The 15,925-nt window shown below is 42.7% G+C and overlaps 1 protein-coding gene across 1 annotated transcript in view; it reads right to left on the bottom strand.

Annotated features, from left to right (window-relative positions):
* The window catches only part of LOC146796837 (metalloproteinase inhibitor 1-like), a 34,696-nt gene extending 27,054 nt beyond the window's left edge, over positions 1-7,642 (bottom strand). The window contains exon 1 of the mRNA XM_085630241.1: positions 7,516-7,642. Coding sequence (XP_085486367.1) covers positions 7,516-7,642 — 127 coding nt within the window. The remainder of the gene's footprint in view (positions 1-7,515) is intronic.
* Positions 7,643-15,925: the final 8,283 nt, after the last annotated feature.

Raw genomic sequence — 15,925 nt, 5'->3', positions numbered from 1 at the left:
CATTGTAATGTATAAATCAGTCTTGTAAATCAGGTTCACCTAATGGGCCATGTCCTCCACAGGTTTTGCTTGCTAGCTTGAATGTAATCAACCTCCTTTTGAATCAATTATTCAATAGTTCCATCTAATCCGCCACTGTGACAACTGCTGGAAACAGGCCAAACTAATTCCTTTATTAAAAATAACTCTTGGCAGCTAGAACAATTCTTGCCAATTTCAGGCAGATTTTACTTTTACCTGCGATGCCAAATATATTGGAGGAACTCATGAATGGGCAGCTCTCCAAATACTTGGAACTGAGTCAGCTGTTACACTTCTCACAGTCAAGATTCAGACTGAATCGGCAAAGCCAGTAGTTCTCCCTTTTGGGACCTGTGGGCTTTGTCAATGCTTTTAGCTGTGCTGCATAGCATCACTGATAATGTGCAGCATACCTAAAAATAGGTGAGATCATATGGCTGCTCTGGATGTGTTATTTTGAAGGCACATGTGCCTTTATGTCTCTTTTTATATAACAAACCATAGGCCTTTATTTTCCTTTTTATGTACCGATTTACAATGGATCGACAAATAAAAATAAAGTAGTGCAAAAGCGTTTTGGACAGGGAGGAGCGATTGGGGGAACAACACATGGGAATGTAACATAGTGGAGGATACACAGGGGAAGCAACATGGAGTGTGCGTGAAGCAACACAGAGAGCTGGGGTCATCAAAGCACAAGGAGGGTGGGCAGGGAAGCAACTAGAGGACTTTGGCAAAGCAGACTGCTGGGAAAGGTGGTGGAGAAACATATGGGCAGGGAAAGAGGAAATAAGGAGAATTGAGGAATAAAAAAAACCCTCACGACAAACTCTACCCTAATGCTCAGTCTATCTTCTCAGAAAGTATGAAAACCATTGCTAGCTGGATGTGACACAATTTTCTCCAGTTTAATGCAGGAAAAACAGAAATTATGCTGTTAGGTGATGCTTCTTTGAGATGGTCTCTGAGCTGGTGGCCAACGGAATTGGTGCCCAAGAACGTGGTCAATGATCTAAGTGTCCGCCTGGACCAGAAATTAACTTTGAAGGAACAGGCTTCTACTACCATCGGTCCTGCTTCGATGCCCTAGGCCTTCTGCGAAGAGTATTTCCCTTTCTCCCCTTGTCCACTCGGAAAACCCTTATCCAGACACAAGTACTAAGTTGCCTAGACTTTTGCAATGCTCTGCCGATCTCAGCCAGTGGAGCATCATTGAACAAATTGCAAGTGGTCCAAAACACCAAAGACCGACTGGTCTCCAATGCTCCCTTCCTAACTCCCTCCCTTCCACTCTTGCAGAGATTGCATTGGCTGCCAGTGTGGAAGTGGATCCGTTTCAAGATCTGCTGCATTGTGCATAAATCTCTAAACGGTAAAGGCCCCTGATATTTGGCAGAGAATCTCTCGAAATACCAGAATTCTAGGGCATTACTCTCAGGGACCAAATCTCTACTAGTGATCCCATGCTGTTAAAAATCTCGGCTAGGTGGTAAAGCCTTCTTCCTCTTAGCCCCTACCTTCTGGAACCAATTACCTTTCCACTTGAAGACTTATTTGTTTTAATCTGTTCCTTTTCTCTGGCTGACATTAGCAGTTTGCTAGAGCGGAGATACCCCTTGGGGGGTGATTCAGGTGCTTTATAAATCATAGATCAAATCAAAACAAGACTGAGAGAAAGGGCAGGCATTGTCTGGACAATTGTCCCCCTCATACCTCAGATTAAGGAGGCATGAAGGGTAATCAATAACTACAAAGTCTTTGTATTTGTCACCGCAACCTTCAATAGTGCTGGCTCCAGCATTTATACGTCCACAATTTAAGCATTGTATACAGGCAAGAGAAAGAAAGACAAGTGTGGGTGGGGAAAGAGAAGCAAACAAGACAGATGAAAAAGATATGGACACTCAAGTGTGTAATATAAAAGCAAAAAAATGTTTGCTAAAAGTCAGCATTGTAATGTATAAATCAGTCTTGTAAATCAGGTTCACCTAATGGGCCATGTCCTCCACAGGTTTTGCTTGCTAGCTTGAATGTAATCAACCTCCTTTTGAATCAATTATTCAATAGTTCCATCTAATCAGCCACTGTGACAACTGCTGGAAACAGGCCAAACTAATTCCTTTATTAAAACTAACTCTTGGCAGCTAGAACAATTCTTGCCAATTTCAGGCAGATTTTATTTTTACCTGCAATGCCAAAGATATTCGAGGAACTCATGAATGGGCAGCTCTCCAAATACTTGGAACTGAGGCAGCTGTTACACTTCTCACAGTCAAGATTCAGACTGAATCGGCAAAGCCAGTAGTTCTCACCTTTGGGACCTGTGGGCTTTGTCAATGCTTTTAGCTGTGCTGCATAGCATCACTGATAATGTGCAGCATACCTAAAAATAGGTGTGATCATATGGCTGCTCTGGATGTGTTATTTTGATGGCACATGTGCTTGTATGTCTCTTTTTATATAACAAATCATAGGCCTTTATTTTCCTTTTTATGTACCGATTTACAATGGATCGACAAATAAAAATTTAGTAGTGCAAAAGCCTTTTGGACAGGGAGGAGCGATTGGGGGAACAACACATGGTAATGTAACATAGTGGAGGATACACAGGGGAAGCAACATGGAGTGTGCGTGAAGCAACACAGAGAGCTGGGGTCATCAAAGCACAAGGAGGGTGGGCAGGGAAGCAACCAGAGGACTTTGGCAAAGCAGACTGCTGGGAAAGGTGGGGGAGAAACATATGGGCAGGGAAAGAGGAAATAAGGAGAATTGAGGAATAAAAAAAAACCCTCACGACAAACTCTACCCTAATGCTCAGTCTATCTTCCCAGAAAGTATGAAAGCCATTGCTAGCTGGATGAGGCACAATTTTCTCCAGTTTAATGCAGGAAAAACAGAAATTATGCTGTTAGGTGATGCTCCTTTGAGATGGTCTCTGAGCTGGTGGCCAACGGAATTGGTGCCCAAGAACGTGGTCAATGATCTAAGTGTCCACCTGGACCAGAAATTAACTTTGAAGGAACAGGCTTCTACTACCATCGGTCCTGCTTCGATGCCCTATGCCTTCTGCGTAGAGTATTTTCCTTTCTCCCCTTGTCCACTCGGAAAACCCTTATCCAGACACAAGTACTAAGTTGCCTAGACTTTTGCAATGCTCTGCTGATCTCAGCCAGTGGAGCATCATTGAACAAATTGCAAGTGGTCCAAAACACCACAGACCGACTGGTCTCCAATGCTCCCTTCCTAACTCCCTCCCTTCCAATCTTGCAGAGATTGCATTGGCTGCCAGTGTGGAAGTGGATCCGTTTCAAGATCTGCTGCATTGTCCATAAATCTCTAAACGGTAAAGGCCCCTGATATTTGGCAGAGAATCTCTCGAAATACCAGAATTCTAGGGCATTACTCTCAGGGACCAAATCTCTACTAGTGGTCCCATGCTGTAAAAAATCCTGGCTAGGTGGTAAAGCCTTCTTCCTCTTAGCCCCTACCTTCTGGAACCAATTACCTTTCCACTTGAAGACGTATTTGTTTTAATCTGTTCCTTTTCTCTGGCTGACATTAGCAGTTTGCTAGAGCGGAGATACCCCTTGGGGGGTGATTCAGGCGCTTTATAAATCATAGAACAAATCAAAACAAGACTGAGAGAAAGGGCAGGCATTGTCTGGTCAATTGTCCCCCTCATACCTCAGATTAAGGAGGCATGAAGGGTAATCAATACTACAAAGTCTTTGTATTTGTCACTGCAACCTTCAATAGTGCTGGCTCCAGCATTTATACGTCCACAATTTAAGCATTGTATACAGGCAAGAGAAAGAACGACAAGTGTGGGTGGGGGAAGAGAAGCAAACAAGACAGATGAAAAAGGTATGGACACTCAAGTGCGTAATATAAAAGCAAAAAAATGTTTGCTAAAAGTCAGCATTGTAATGTATAAATCAGTCTTGTAAATCAGGTTCACCTAATGGACCATGTCCTCCACAGTTTTTGATTGCTAGCTTGAATGTAATCAACCTCCTTTTGAATCAATTATTCAATAGTTCCATCTAATCCGCCACTGTGACAACTGCTGGAAACAGGCCAAACTAATTCCTTTATTAAAAATAACTCTTGGCAGCTAGAACAATCCTTACCAATTTCAGGCAGATTTTACTTTTACCTGCAATGCCAAAGATATTGGAGGAACTAATGAATGGGCAGCTCTCCAAATACTTGGAACTGAGGCAGCTGTTACACTTCTCACAGTCAAGATTCAGACTGAATCGGCACTAGTGGAGTTAACAGATTTTATCAAGTTGACACTTGATCATGGGAAACAGCCTGACAGGAAGACATTGGAGTCAGAGGTTCTGTTCTGGCTTGGGTTGGCTCTTTTCTCACTAATAGAAGCCAATCTTTCTGGATGGCTCTAAATGCTTCCGACCCCATTGAGACCACTTTTGGAGTCTCATAAGAATCTGATCTAAGCCCAAGTCTTTTTAACATCTAAATGACACCCTTGGCCTCCTCAGTTGACTCCTTTGGGTCATATGCTGATGACACACTGCTTCCTCTCTCCTCTATTGTGAAAACTGTCCTGAAAGAACTAGGATATGTACAAAAATGTCTAGTGGCCGTTTTCAGTGGATGTGGGCTAGTCATTTACAATTTATAGCAAGAAAACCAGAGATCTTGTTGTTTGGCTTCCTTCCCTCATATTGGGACATGGATTTCTATCCGGAGTGTGCCTCTACAGCTCCCACTGTTGCTTTAAACTTGGGTGCAAAGATTGACTGCCAGTTAACTTTAGTCCCTCAGGTAGTGACCGTAGCAGGTTCCTATTTTGAGCTCTTATTTTTGGACCTTCCAGCCTATTTGTTGAATAGGCTGCAGTTGGTTCAAAATGTGACTGCAACAAGGTTACTAAGAGTCCTTAGGCAGACACCTATCACTGCTCTTCTAAAGGCACTGCACTGGCTTCCTTTTCAGGAGAGCGTTCAGTTTAAAATATTAGTCCTGGCCCACAGAGCTCTTTATTGCACAGGCTATGGCTACCTATCTGTGAGGATTGCTCACTATCGTCCAACCAGAACTCTCCACTCCTCTGAAGCCAGGCTAATCCACGTAACGAAAATCAAGCTGAAAAACTGGAGTAGATTACCTTTCTCCCAACTTGCTGCACTGGTGTGGAACGCCTTCATTCACATGTGTGTGCATTGAGGGAGGAAACAGTTATAGGCATCACTCAAAAACTGCTTATCCAAGGCAGCTTTTCAGTGAGGACACTAGTGTGAGAGGGTTCAGTTGAACAGAATCCTTTATAGAACCATGACACTCTGTGAAAAGCCTTGCACTCTATAAATCCCTGATTGATTGATTGATTGATTGATTGATTGATTGAGTGACAACATGCCAGCCACTCAGACAGATGCTTGAGAACCTACGCTCCAGTGGAGGGACCAACACAAAATTGACAAGCTTCAACACCGAACGCCTTCAAATAAGAAGTAAGCAAATATGAGTGACATTTATAGTGGTTAACTGAGAATATTATAGCGAGCTATACAACTGCATTCATATGTCTTAATTGAGCACATGATGTTTAGAATTTGTAATCCTTCATACTTAGTTTTGTTCTTTGGAATTGAAAACGACATATTACACCACTGAAAAGCTGTTTACAATGTTGATTAATTGTTTGGGAATCGTTTTATGTCATCAGGTTACTTTAAAAAAAATATTGTATCAGCACGTAGATATGCATAATTCGAATTGTCTTCTGAATTAGAATTATTGCCACCTTCATAGAACTTTACTAGCATACCGTTTGCTGAGATCACATTAATCTGATTTTAGTCACTTTTCACTTTTTTCACCTGTTTTTGTGGAGCACAATCGGCACTCGAAGTATGTCTTCACTATTTACTAATCACGTGATCCGAACCTTTCTTTTGAATACGGTTCACTGTGTGACATGAAATACCTGCGCACTGAACATGAAGAGTATTGACACGTTCGAACAGCCGTTGACGGTAAGCGAGTACGCGGTTTTCTGCTCCTCGTCACTTTTTACATCCTCGATATCACGGTAACAACCGGTGCTTTATTCACAGGTCACTTCGTCCAATTCAGGATCGCAGTGTTTACTTGGATGAAAACTTTTTTATCATGTGAACAAACTAACTGTCCTAAAAGGTCAGTTGTTTTACAAAATAATTTTACTTTCGCTTGACTTTGTTTAAATCACTAACCACCCAGTAGAGGTTCCGCATTACAAACTAATTTACCGTTCAGAAAACAGCCACACGGGAAGGTCTAGCATGTCACTAAAGTTCTATATAGCACCCGGGTATTAACACACTGGTAAATCACCCAAATGTAGAAGACAGTTTTTCAAGTATATGTTTTTTCAATATACGTTCGTTCAGAGTTTAAACGGTCACGCAAAGAACACCTTTGATTACAGATAAAATTGAGCACTACTAACATGTCAAAATTCGACATTAACCCGTAATTGGCAACAATTTTTGACAACACAGTCCGAATCCGGTCGTTCGTCCACTTGTTTCACCAACGCTTCGTGTGATGGTATTTACACGTTGTTGTTTCCACTCGGTTATAAAATGTACGACTCTTTATACTTTCAGAATTAAATACCCCTGAAGAAGGGCTTAGCCCGAAATGCATTGGGCAGAATATAAGTGAAATGAAATACACGAGTCACCATGTACTATGAATACAACAGTATGGAATCAAACTAAATGACATTAAACAATCGTATAAAAGCAAGTTCAAGACTTTTCATGGAATTTTGTTGAAATCTTTACTGAGGAGTGCCTACTTGGAGACGTTACTCTTACGGGAGATAACGCTTGTTCTTTTATTGTTATTCACCCGTGCGCCCAGAAGGGTTTACCAGTACGGCACCCACTACCTGAACAAATCAGATTACACGGAATACATCCAGGAGTGCGATAAACCACACCCCAATTGGATTTTATTGACATTAAAGCTAACCAGTGGTAAGCAATGAGCAGGCTAAAACCCAGATGTGCTCTTGGTAGGCTTACAATGGGGTTTTACAAGCAGACAGCTGTGCTGTCCGATAAGCTCCACCTAATAAAAACATCAGTTAACAGAAAAAAATATTTTTGGTCTCAAAATGCATACACTTTAATGTAGTAGTCCCTGGCATTGAAGGGAACTACTTTGTGTATGGATGTGCTCTTTGTGAAAGAGCCAACTGATGTCACTCACGGTGACGTTAGCCAATGGCTGAAGTGGGCCGACCCATTGTACGGTGCTGAATGCTATAGTGAACAGAAGAAAATATTAAATGACACAACAGCAGACAAATGATTGAAGAGTACTGGCATGGGAACCCCTCTATAGAAGTATACTAAATATATCATTTTAGTAAAATCAAAAGGTCTTGACTAATGCCAGACATTAAAAATCAACAATTTCTTAAAAAACAGAAGTAAAGAATATAAATTTATTTTATTTTTTCCAACTCACCAACAAGATCTCTATCACAGTAAGAGTTCTGTAGAACTGATTGTAAACATGTGCAAGCGTTGACAGGGCTAGAGATCTCCAGGAACAGAAGACCTGCCACAAGGAAGATAACCTTTCTGGGGTCCATGGATTTCCTGAAGGTCAGCTGTTGTACCACTGCTGGGATTGTTCTAATGGAGACAGGAAAATAGGAGAGCATCATTGTAAATTTTGAACAGTTGAGGTTGGGTACAGGTAGCAAGATGGTACCCTTCACTGCGCTATGTCACAGTAATAACTAACATTCTTGGGAATATTATAATGTGCTATAGTTATTGTGTGATCGGGGCTTGCACTGCGGGGGCAACTTAGGTGGCCAGAACCACTGGAGTCTTTGATATCCTTGACAGTGGTCATTTTTGTTGACAGCTGTTTATAATGTCTTCAGGCTGCACAGGCTAAAGTACAACTTCAGGGACAGCATGCAGTTCTGAGAGGTGGGGCTTGAAGGTATGCAGCTTGATTCTGAAAACTACTGAGAGGTTGGAGGCCCTGATTCATGAGTCTATGGCCACTTGTTTGCAGCAAGGGTCATCTAGTCCATTGCAAATGTTCAGCTGAAGTTTCAGAGGCAACAGGTGCCATTTTTCGAAGGGGACCTGCAGGTAGAAGAAAAGTCAGGTAGCGAGTGCCTATTGCACTCTCATTTCCTGCTTGGTCATCAATGCATAATAAAGCATTGCATGCACCCAATGTCCAGTAATGCATCATCACCTGTGAGCCAGAAAGGCTGGTGAGGAGGGCTGCTGACGTTGTCAGGTGTACCCCAATATCCACTACACACATGGGTACAGAGCTGACATGCAAAGGTCTTTCGGGCCCATAAATGTAAAAGATTAGATTTACATTTCTACAACTTTAGGAGATGTTGGAATGTGAATCTATAGTCCATTGTTCATATAAAGCATAGAGATGGAGCATGAGATTGCAATGCATACCGGGGACTCTTCTATTTCCTGTCATCATGACATCAGCAGCAATTTTTGGCCCTTTGATAGGTAAGATCTGCTATAGGAGTATGAGACAAGTTAGGAATAAACTTAATGGTATATCTACATATGGCCGGATGCCCTGCAATCTGCACCTGTATCCCCACCCCCGTACTAATAAAGAGGTTGGGGTTCTCATACATGTACTGAACCTTCCACACAGTATAGTGAAATAAAGACACACGCTCCCTTGTCCTTAATGTAGAAGAAATTCTGCATGACGCTACGTAATATTATATGACACAGAATTGCACATGGGTAGGAGCCACGTGTTACAAAGATAAAACATCTAACATACACTTTTTTACTGATAACAGGGTGGCCCACAAGCGTTTCCTTCGAAAATGTGATATGTTAGTGTCTTACCTAATTATACAATGTGAGAGGCTTCCTAAAAGATGATGCCCATGTGTTACAAGGAGAAAACAGCTCATGCAAACAGATTTATTAATGGCAGGTTGGCATATGTATATCTTTCCTATACACACCCACTGTTTACATATGAGGATGCCAAGGGTGAAAATGAATCCCAGCTGCAATAAAGGTTCCAGAGTCATCATCAGATTTTCCAGCTTTCCCCCTGTAGGAATTATTGTTGCATCAGAGTTGGCACCTGCCTCATTCTGCTTTTTAGGATTACCTCCCCTTACCAAATATACATCTTCTGGCATGTGTTCATAGGTTCTTGTGTGCCCAAGAATGGCAGCAAACATGTCTTCTACAATTGTGCCAACAGCAAGACTCCATTCACATACCTGCCAACTTAAAGAACAATCTCGCAGTGTGTTATGTTAGATTATGCTTATTTGTAAAGAGCATAGTTACCTAAAGGCTCCCGTGCACTGAGTGAGGCATAGTATGTGCAAGGTAGAACAGTACTGGCCAAATTGAGAAGTGGGGATTAAGTTAAGCATTTTCCTGAAGTGGGGCTCCTTCATTTATTTTCTAAGGTCAGCCGGCATAAAATGCTGAGTTCTGGAGTTAGGTATGAGAAAGACGTGCCACCCCATCTAGTCCTTTGAATTCGAGGCACCTTTAACAATTGCACGTTAGAGGATCTTTAAGTCCTAGTAGGGTTATTGGTTGCCAGAAAGTCCATGCCAAAGAAGGGCCGGTCAGGTTTGTTCTCTATAAGCCAGACAAACGGTCTTGAAATTGATTCTTTCTTTTACTGGGAGCCAGTGAAAAGTGGCTAATGTACTTTTTGCTGAGGCATATTCCGGGCACATTGAGAATCAGCTTTGCAGTTGCATTCTGGATTAGTTGCAGTCTCTTGATAATATATTGATGGGCTCCTAGATACAGGGAGTCCCATGATCACGACAGGACAAAATCAGAGCTTGCACTACTGTTCTTCTGGAGAGAGCGGGTAAAATGTCATGGATTTTTCATAGGGTTCTGATTGTCCCGAAACAGGATGCTTCATTTTTTTTACCTGTGCTTCCATAGTTAAGGCACTGTCAAGCCACATTCCTAGCCTCTTTATGAGGGAGATGGAAGTAGTCCTAAACCCCCCGGCCATTCTAAATTCATTTGAGGGTTTGGTTTATTTCCTAATATCATCACCTCTGTTTTATCTCCATTCAGTTTAATTGAATGATTCAGCATCCACCATGCAATTTTCTCTAGGCAAGGAGCACAATGTTGTTGAACTAGTCCTGTCTCTGGTAAAGTGAGACGACAAGTTGAGTGTCGTCCGCGTAAGACATGAGGAGCACTCCAAATTCCTTGACAATGTATGCTAAAGGACTTATATACATGTTGTATAATATTGTGCTCAACAAGGAGACCTGGGGATCCCCACATTTAAATGCAAAGACATCAGAATAACAGGGGGGGCTCCCATATTTGTGTGAGGAGAGAAGCAGGACCTTGTGCCAGAAAGTATCTGTGAGGCACTTTTGAACCCCACCAGGTCCACAAGCCCCCTTCTCCCAAAATCTTGCTGAGGCTGGTGCTGATGTCCTTAATGGACATCTGCAGTTCAAAGCCTTAGAAAACACGCTGGAAACCACCATTTACAGTGACTTTCAGCTTGTTTTCCCTGTCACCATGCGATATCGGCTCCTCACTTGATGAGTTGGTAGGTATGCATTCACATTCTGCCAAGCCCTGAGAATATCCAGAGACATACCTTAAACATATCTTAATGCACCCACTTCCACACCTTCTCTCTGTACGCAGGGACACACAAATTATGCAGAAGAGGAGGAGCAAGTTATGTGGCAGGGTTAAACAAATTATGCTACAAGAAAAGCTAATTATGCGGTGTTAGAAATGGTGGTCTCTAGTTGGCAGAGGTAGGTACCTTTGTCCAAATAGAGACCCTTGCTTCTAGTCAGGGTAAGGAGGATACACTCCTAAAATAACCCCTGCTCACCCCCTTGGTAGCTTGGCACAAGCAGGCAGGCTTATCTCAGAGGCAGTGTGTAAAGCATTTGTGAACACATACGGCAACACAGTGAAAACACTACAAATGGACACTACACCAGTTTAGAAAAATAAGTAGTCTTTATCTAAACGAGACCAAACAACAAAAATTCACAATACAGTGTAAAATATAAGGCTTTCAAATGGTAGAAATAGTTCAGTTCAATGCAAGTTGTGAATGCAACACTTTTCTCACAAAGTACCTTAGATGTGTCACGCAAAACAAACAAAAGGGTCACAGGGAAAGGTGATGCGTCAGATCCTTGCTTCGTGGAAGGCGATGCGTCTGTTCCTTACTGCAGCACAGGGGAGGTGATGTGTCTGTTCCTTACCAGAGAGGAGGGGATGTGTCTGTTTCTTTCTGAGTTCTGGTTATGATGCAACAAGATGGCGCCTTAATGCGTGGCGACGATCTGGTGAGATGCGACAAAATGGTGGCTCGATGCGATGCTACGGTCCGGTACGGTGATCTTTTGCAGCTGCACTGCAGGTGCTGCGACGGTTTCCTCGGTGATGCATTGAGACCCATTGTGGAAGCAGCGTGCTTCTTCCTGGTTGCTCAACGAGGCGTCAGAACCAAGTGCGGATACGGCATACTTCTTCCCCGTGGCTCGGTGATGCGTCGAGAATCAATGCGGGTGAGACACACTTCTTCCTTGTTGCATTGCTCTTCAAGTTCCCCATGACAAACAGTCTCTGGAGGTCCTAAACAGCAGCAGGCCCCTCTTTGCAGATTAGAACTCCCAGAAAGGAAATTCAGGGGAGCTGGTGGTGAAGTTGTTGTGTCCCTGAGACTTCAGAACAGGAAGCAAGCTCAGTTTCAAGCCCTTGGAGATCTTTTCTTCAAGCAGGTGACAAAGCAAACAGCAAAGTCCTTCTCCTCCTTTCCTTTTAAACAAGTAGCCACTGCAGGCCAACCCCAGACAGCAAACAGCACTGGGGCAGTATTCCTCCTCCGCTTATCCGGCTCTTCTCCTTGGCAAAGGGTTCCCAAAAGTGACCTAAAGTTCTGGGGTCTGGGTCCCCCGTTTTATACACACAAATTCTTGGTTCTCAGAAGGCAGAGAGTATCTGTACCCAGCCAAAACCAATTCTGTGCTCACTGGTGCAGCTTCCTGGCAGGAGGTGGAGACAGCATTGTTGAAAGCAGACCTGGCCCAGGCAGGTGCCAGGAAATCTCCTCCACCTACTCTAACTTCAACCCAGGTATAGTCAGCCCAGCCCTGACTCATCAGACTGCCAGAGCCACAGCCCTCTCCCAGCCCCTGTCACTCACAAGCCAGACATGCAATACACAAACCTAGCAGAGGCACACTGGATGGTTAGGCAAGGAAATGCCTACTTTCTAAAAGTGGTATTTTCAAACACAGAATGTAAAAATCACCCACACTAAAAGATGCACTTTAACATTCTGAGTTCTCCCCTGTGGGAACAGATAGTTTTGCAATAGTGAAAAACGAAATTGGCAGAATTTCACTGTCAGGACTTGCCACACACATCAGGGCACATCCACAGGAGTACCTTGCGCCTAGATTAGGGGTGACTAACATGTAGAAAAGGGAAGGTTTAGGGACTGGTAAGTGTGTGCACTTGCCAAGTCGACATGACAGTCCCAGACTGCACACAGGCTCTGCAGTGGCAGGCCTGAGTCACATTTTACAAGATGCTTCTGTGGGTGGCACAATCATTGCTGGAAGCCCTCCAGCAGCATTTGATTTACAGGCCCCGGGCACACATGGTGCACTGTACTAGGGTCTGACAAGTAAATTCAAACAGCCAACCATGGAATCACTAATCCATCACAACAATTTACAGAAGGGAGCACTTGCACTTTGGCACTGAACAGCAGTGGGAAAGTGCCCAAAGCATCTAGACCAGCAAAACAGATGAGGCAACAGCAAATAAAATGGAAGGTAGACCCACGCTAGTGGTGCCAAGTCTAACATGCAGCATAACGCAGCACGTTTTGTGGTAGCCATTTCATTTAATTATTGTGTCATTTTTTCACCTGGTAATTGTGGCTAGGAAAAGAGTTAGCCAAAGTTTGTATTTTTTGTAACTTTTGATCTGTTTGAGCTAGAAACAAACTTTTTTTAAAATTAAAATCTGAAGATTATGCAGCAGATGAAGGGTTATGTGGCAAATGCTGGAAATATATAATTATGCAAAAAACGCAGCAATTCCAGTAGCCCTTCGAAAGTCTCACTTAGGGTTTGATTGTGAGTTTTACAGATAGAATACAGGATGTCAGGATGATGGAGGACATTGCCTCCACACCCTCATGAACTGCCTTCTGCCAAGTTTAGAGATGAATGCTGTCCCCGCGGTCATTCCTGTACCTTGAAGGGATGTGCAGTCACAACGGTTCCTATTAGTGTATACAGTGCTGATAGACTGCCATCGTCTGATTTTCACGTCTGTTCAAAAGATTTATTTTCTCAGAAACAAACTTCCAAACCTTGAGTTTGTTCCTGAAAAATAAAAAAAAACCCACACTGATTTACCATCCCATTTGTAATGTCCCGCTAGTGAGAAAACTTGGTGGGACGAAGTTAAAGGACGCACCCATGTGCAGCAGGGGTGTCCTAAATATGTTGCCCGGCCCGCCGGTCTGGTGGTGCGGTCCCGCATTCTATGTGGGCTCCCAGTAATAAATGAGGGCGCAGGCAGGTTGGGCCAGTTTGGGACCACCTGCACCACCCACTGCTTACAACCTAGCCACAGTCTCTTGAGTGCTTTATACCAATACTCGCCAGCCACACCTTACCTGCAGTGCAGCAGTCGACTGACACTCCCGTGTCATCGCAGCACCAGTCACCACACCTTTCAATAACAACAACATTAAATATATAATGTTCTTGCCAGTTTAGTAAAATGGCAAGTGTTGCAAAAATGTTCTGCCATACGTGAATATAACTGTATAAAATTGAACCACTTTCAGAAGCATCATAACATCTTGATTGACTGAACTGAGTCTTAGTGCTCAAGTGGGAAGCAGTAGATAGCCGACTGTTATGACCTATAGGACTTTAGTAAGTGTGTGTGTATATATATTAATATAATAGATATATATATAAATGCATAGAGAGAGAGAGAAAGAGAGAGAGAGAGAGAGAGAGAGAGAGAGAGAGAGAGAGAGAGGTGGTATTGTTCTGACCTATTGGACTTTATTTTATATATTTACTTATCTATCTGTCTGTCTATCTATCTATCTATCTATCTATCTATCTATCTATCTATCTATCTATCTATCTATCTATCTATCTATCTATCTATCTATCTATCTATCTATCTATCTATCTATCTATCTATCTATCTATCTATCTATCTATATATCTCTCTCTCGCTCTCTCTCTCTATATAAATGTATATATATATATATATATATATATATATATATATATATATATATATATATATATATATATATATATATAGAGAGAGAGAGAGAACGAGAGAGAGAGAGATTTTACAAGTGAAGGAAGAGGCAGTTGAAGAAGCCTCTGAGTCCTTTCCATTTCCGTCAGAATTATTACCCTTTGCTCAGATCCTTAAGAGCTGGCATTTCCCCATGACTCAATCAGGAGCAAAACTGCACTCCTCATAGGCAGCACATTCTAAATACAATATACTTAAAGTCCAAGGACTCCCAGAAAACTGCCTGGCAAATTTGATAGCTATCCTTGCTTCATTCAAGATGTTTTGCTGTCTTTCTAGTCAATTAATCCACAGTAAAGTCCAATACTACCGTATCCATTTTAAAAATATATATACAGACCTTCTCCACCTGTTGCTTTAAGCTTGGATCAACTGCCTCAAAGTCTGATGGTGCAAAAGCTATGCGTCCTTACAAGAGTTGACTGGATTTTGAATGAGCCAGAAGTCCTTTTATAAGACATTCAGCATTTAGAAAGCAGGCTATGTGCTTCCCAGTGGGAGCGGCTGCCTGGACGCACCTGTCAGAGGTTGACATGCTTCTCCTCCTATATGACACATATCCAATATAAACTATGGACAAAGCCAGGAAAACAGCAAGGTACAGAAGGTTGGAGAGATGCCGGCCCCCCCACACATTTTTTCAATGCCCCTGGGTTAGTCAGATCCTGGGCTCATAAAGGAAGAGGGCTCATGGGGCCCCCTCCTAGGCTTTTACAAAGCCCTGAGGACTGCCACCTCTCAGAGGCAGATAACACTTGAAATGTGAGGGGGCCTGCTTAGCCTATCACTGCCCAGGGGACCACCACCTCCCCAGGGCTCACTGAGTTTTTTTAAAGAAGTGCGGGGAAGGCCGTAGGTCCTCCCCCACATTTCTTTAAAAGCATTTTCCCCTGGGGACCGCCACATCCCCAGGCCACTTCACAATAGGAATGTGGGGGATATGTATATCTGTTAACAGTCTTGCACACATGCCACAAACTTCCACACAGCAATGCCACACAGTCACTGGCTTAATATTCAGAAATTATTTTATTGCTTCCAACCGAAAGAAACTGACAAACGCGTTTTGGCCTACTAGCCTTCTTCAATGTTAATAAACTTAATTACAAATAAACCTTATATCATGGACTGATTTCATTGGACAGACGTGTATGTTAAAAGATAAATGAAGGACTTAAGATCTATTATCGTCCCCATATTTGAAAAAGGAGACGGGGGGATCCCAGGTGTTACCACCCAATATCCCTTCTGGACTCCTCAGCTAAAAGTTTGGAGAGGATTGTCTTGGATCGGTTGGAGAATTGGATGGTGGAGAACCATGTGTTGACTGACGTACAATACGGTTTTAAGGAAGGATATAGAGACCATGGAACAATGTATAAATCTTCATGTTATAGTTAGTAAATACACACTAGCGAATCAGGGTTTTAGTCATCTCTGTTTCGCAGCGCTCTCCAGTGCCATCGATTTAGTTAATCATTCAACCCTTTAAAAAACCTTGATCGATCTGGGTG

Source organism: Triturus cristatus, chromosome 10 (assembly GCF_964204655.1).
Source record: "Triturus cristatus chromosome 10, aTriCri1.1, whole genome shotgun sequence".
In the NCBI taxonomy this organism is placed as follows: domain Eukaryota; kingdom Metazoa; phylum Chordata; class Amphibia; order Caudata; family Salamandridae; genus Triturus; species Triturus cristatus.
Note: the sequence above shows the minus strand (reverse complement) of the source record. Positions and strands in the feature narration are given on the sequence as shown.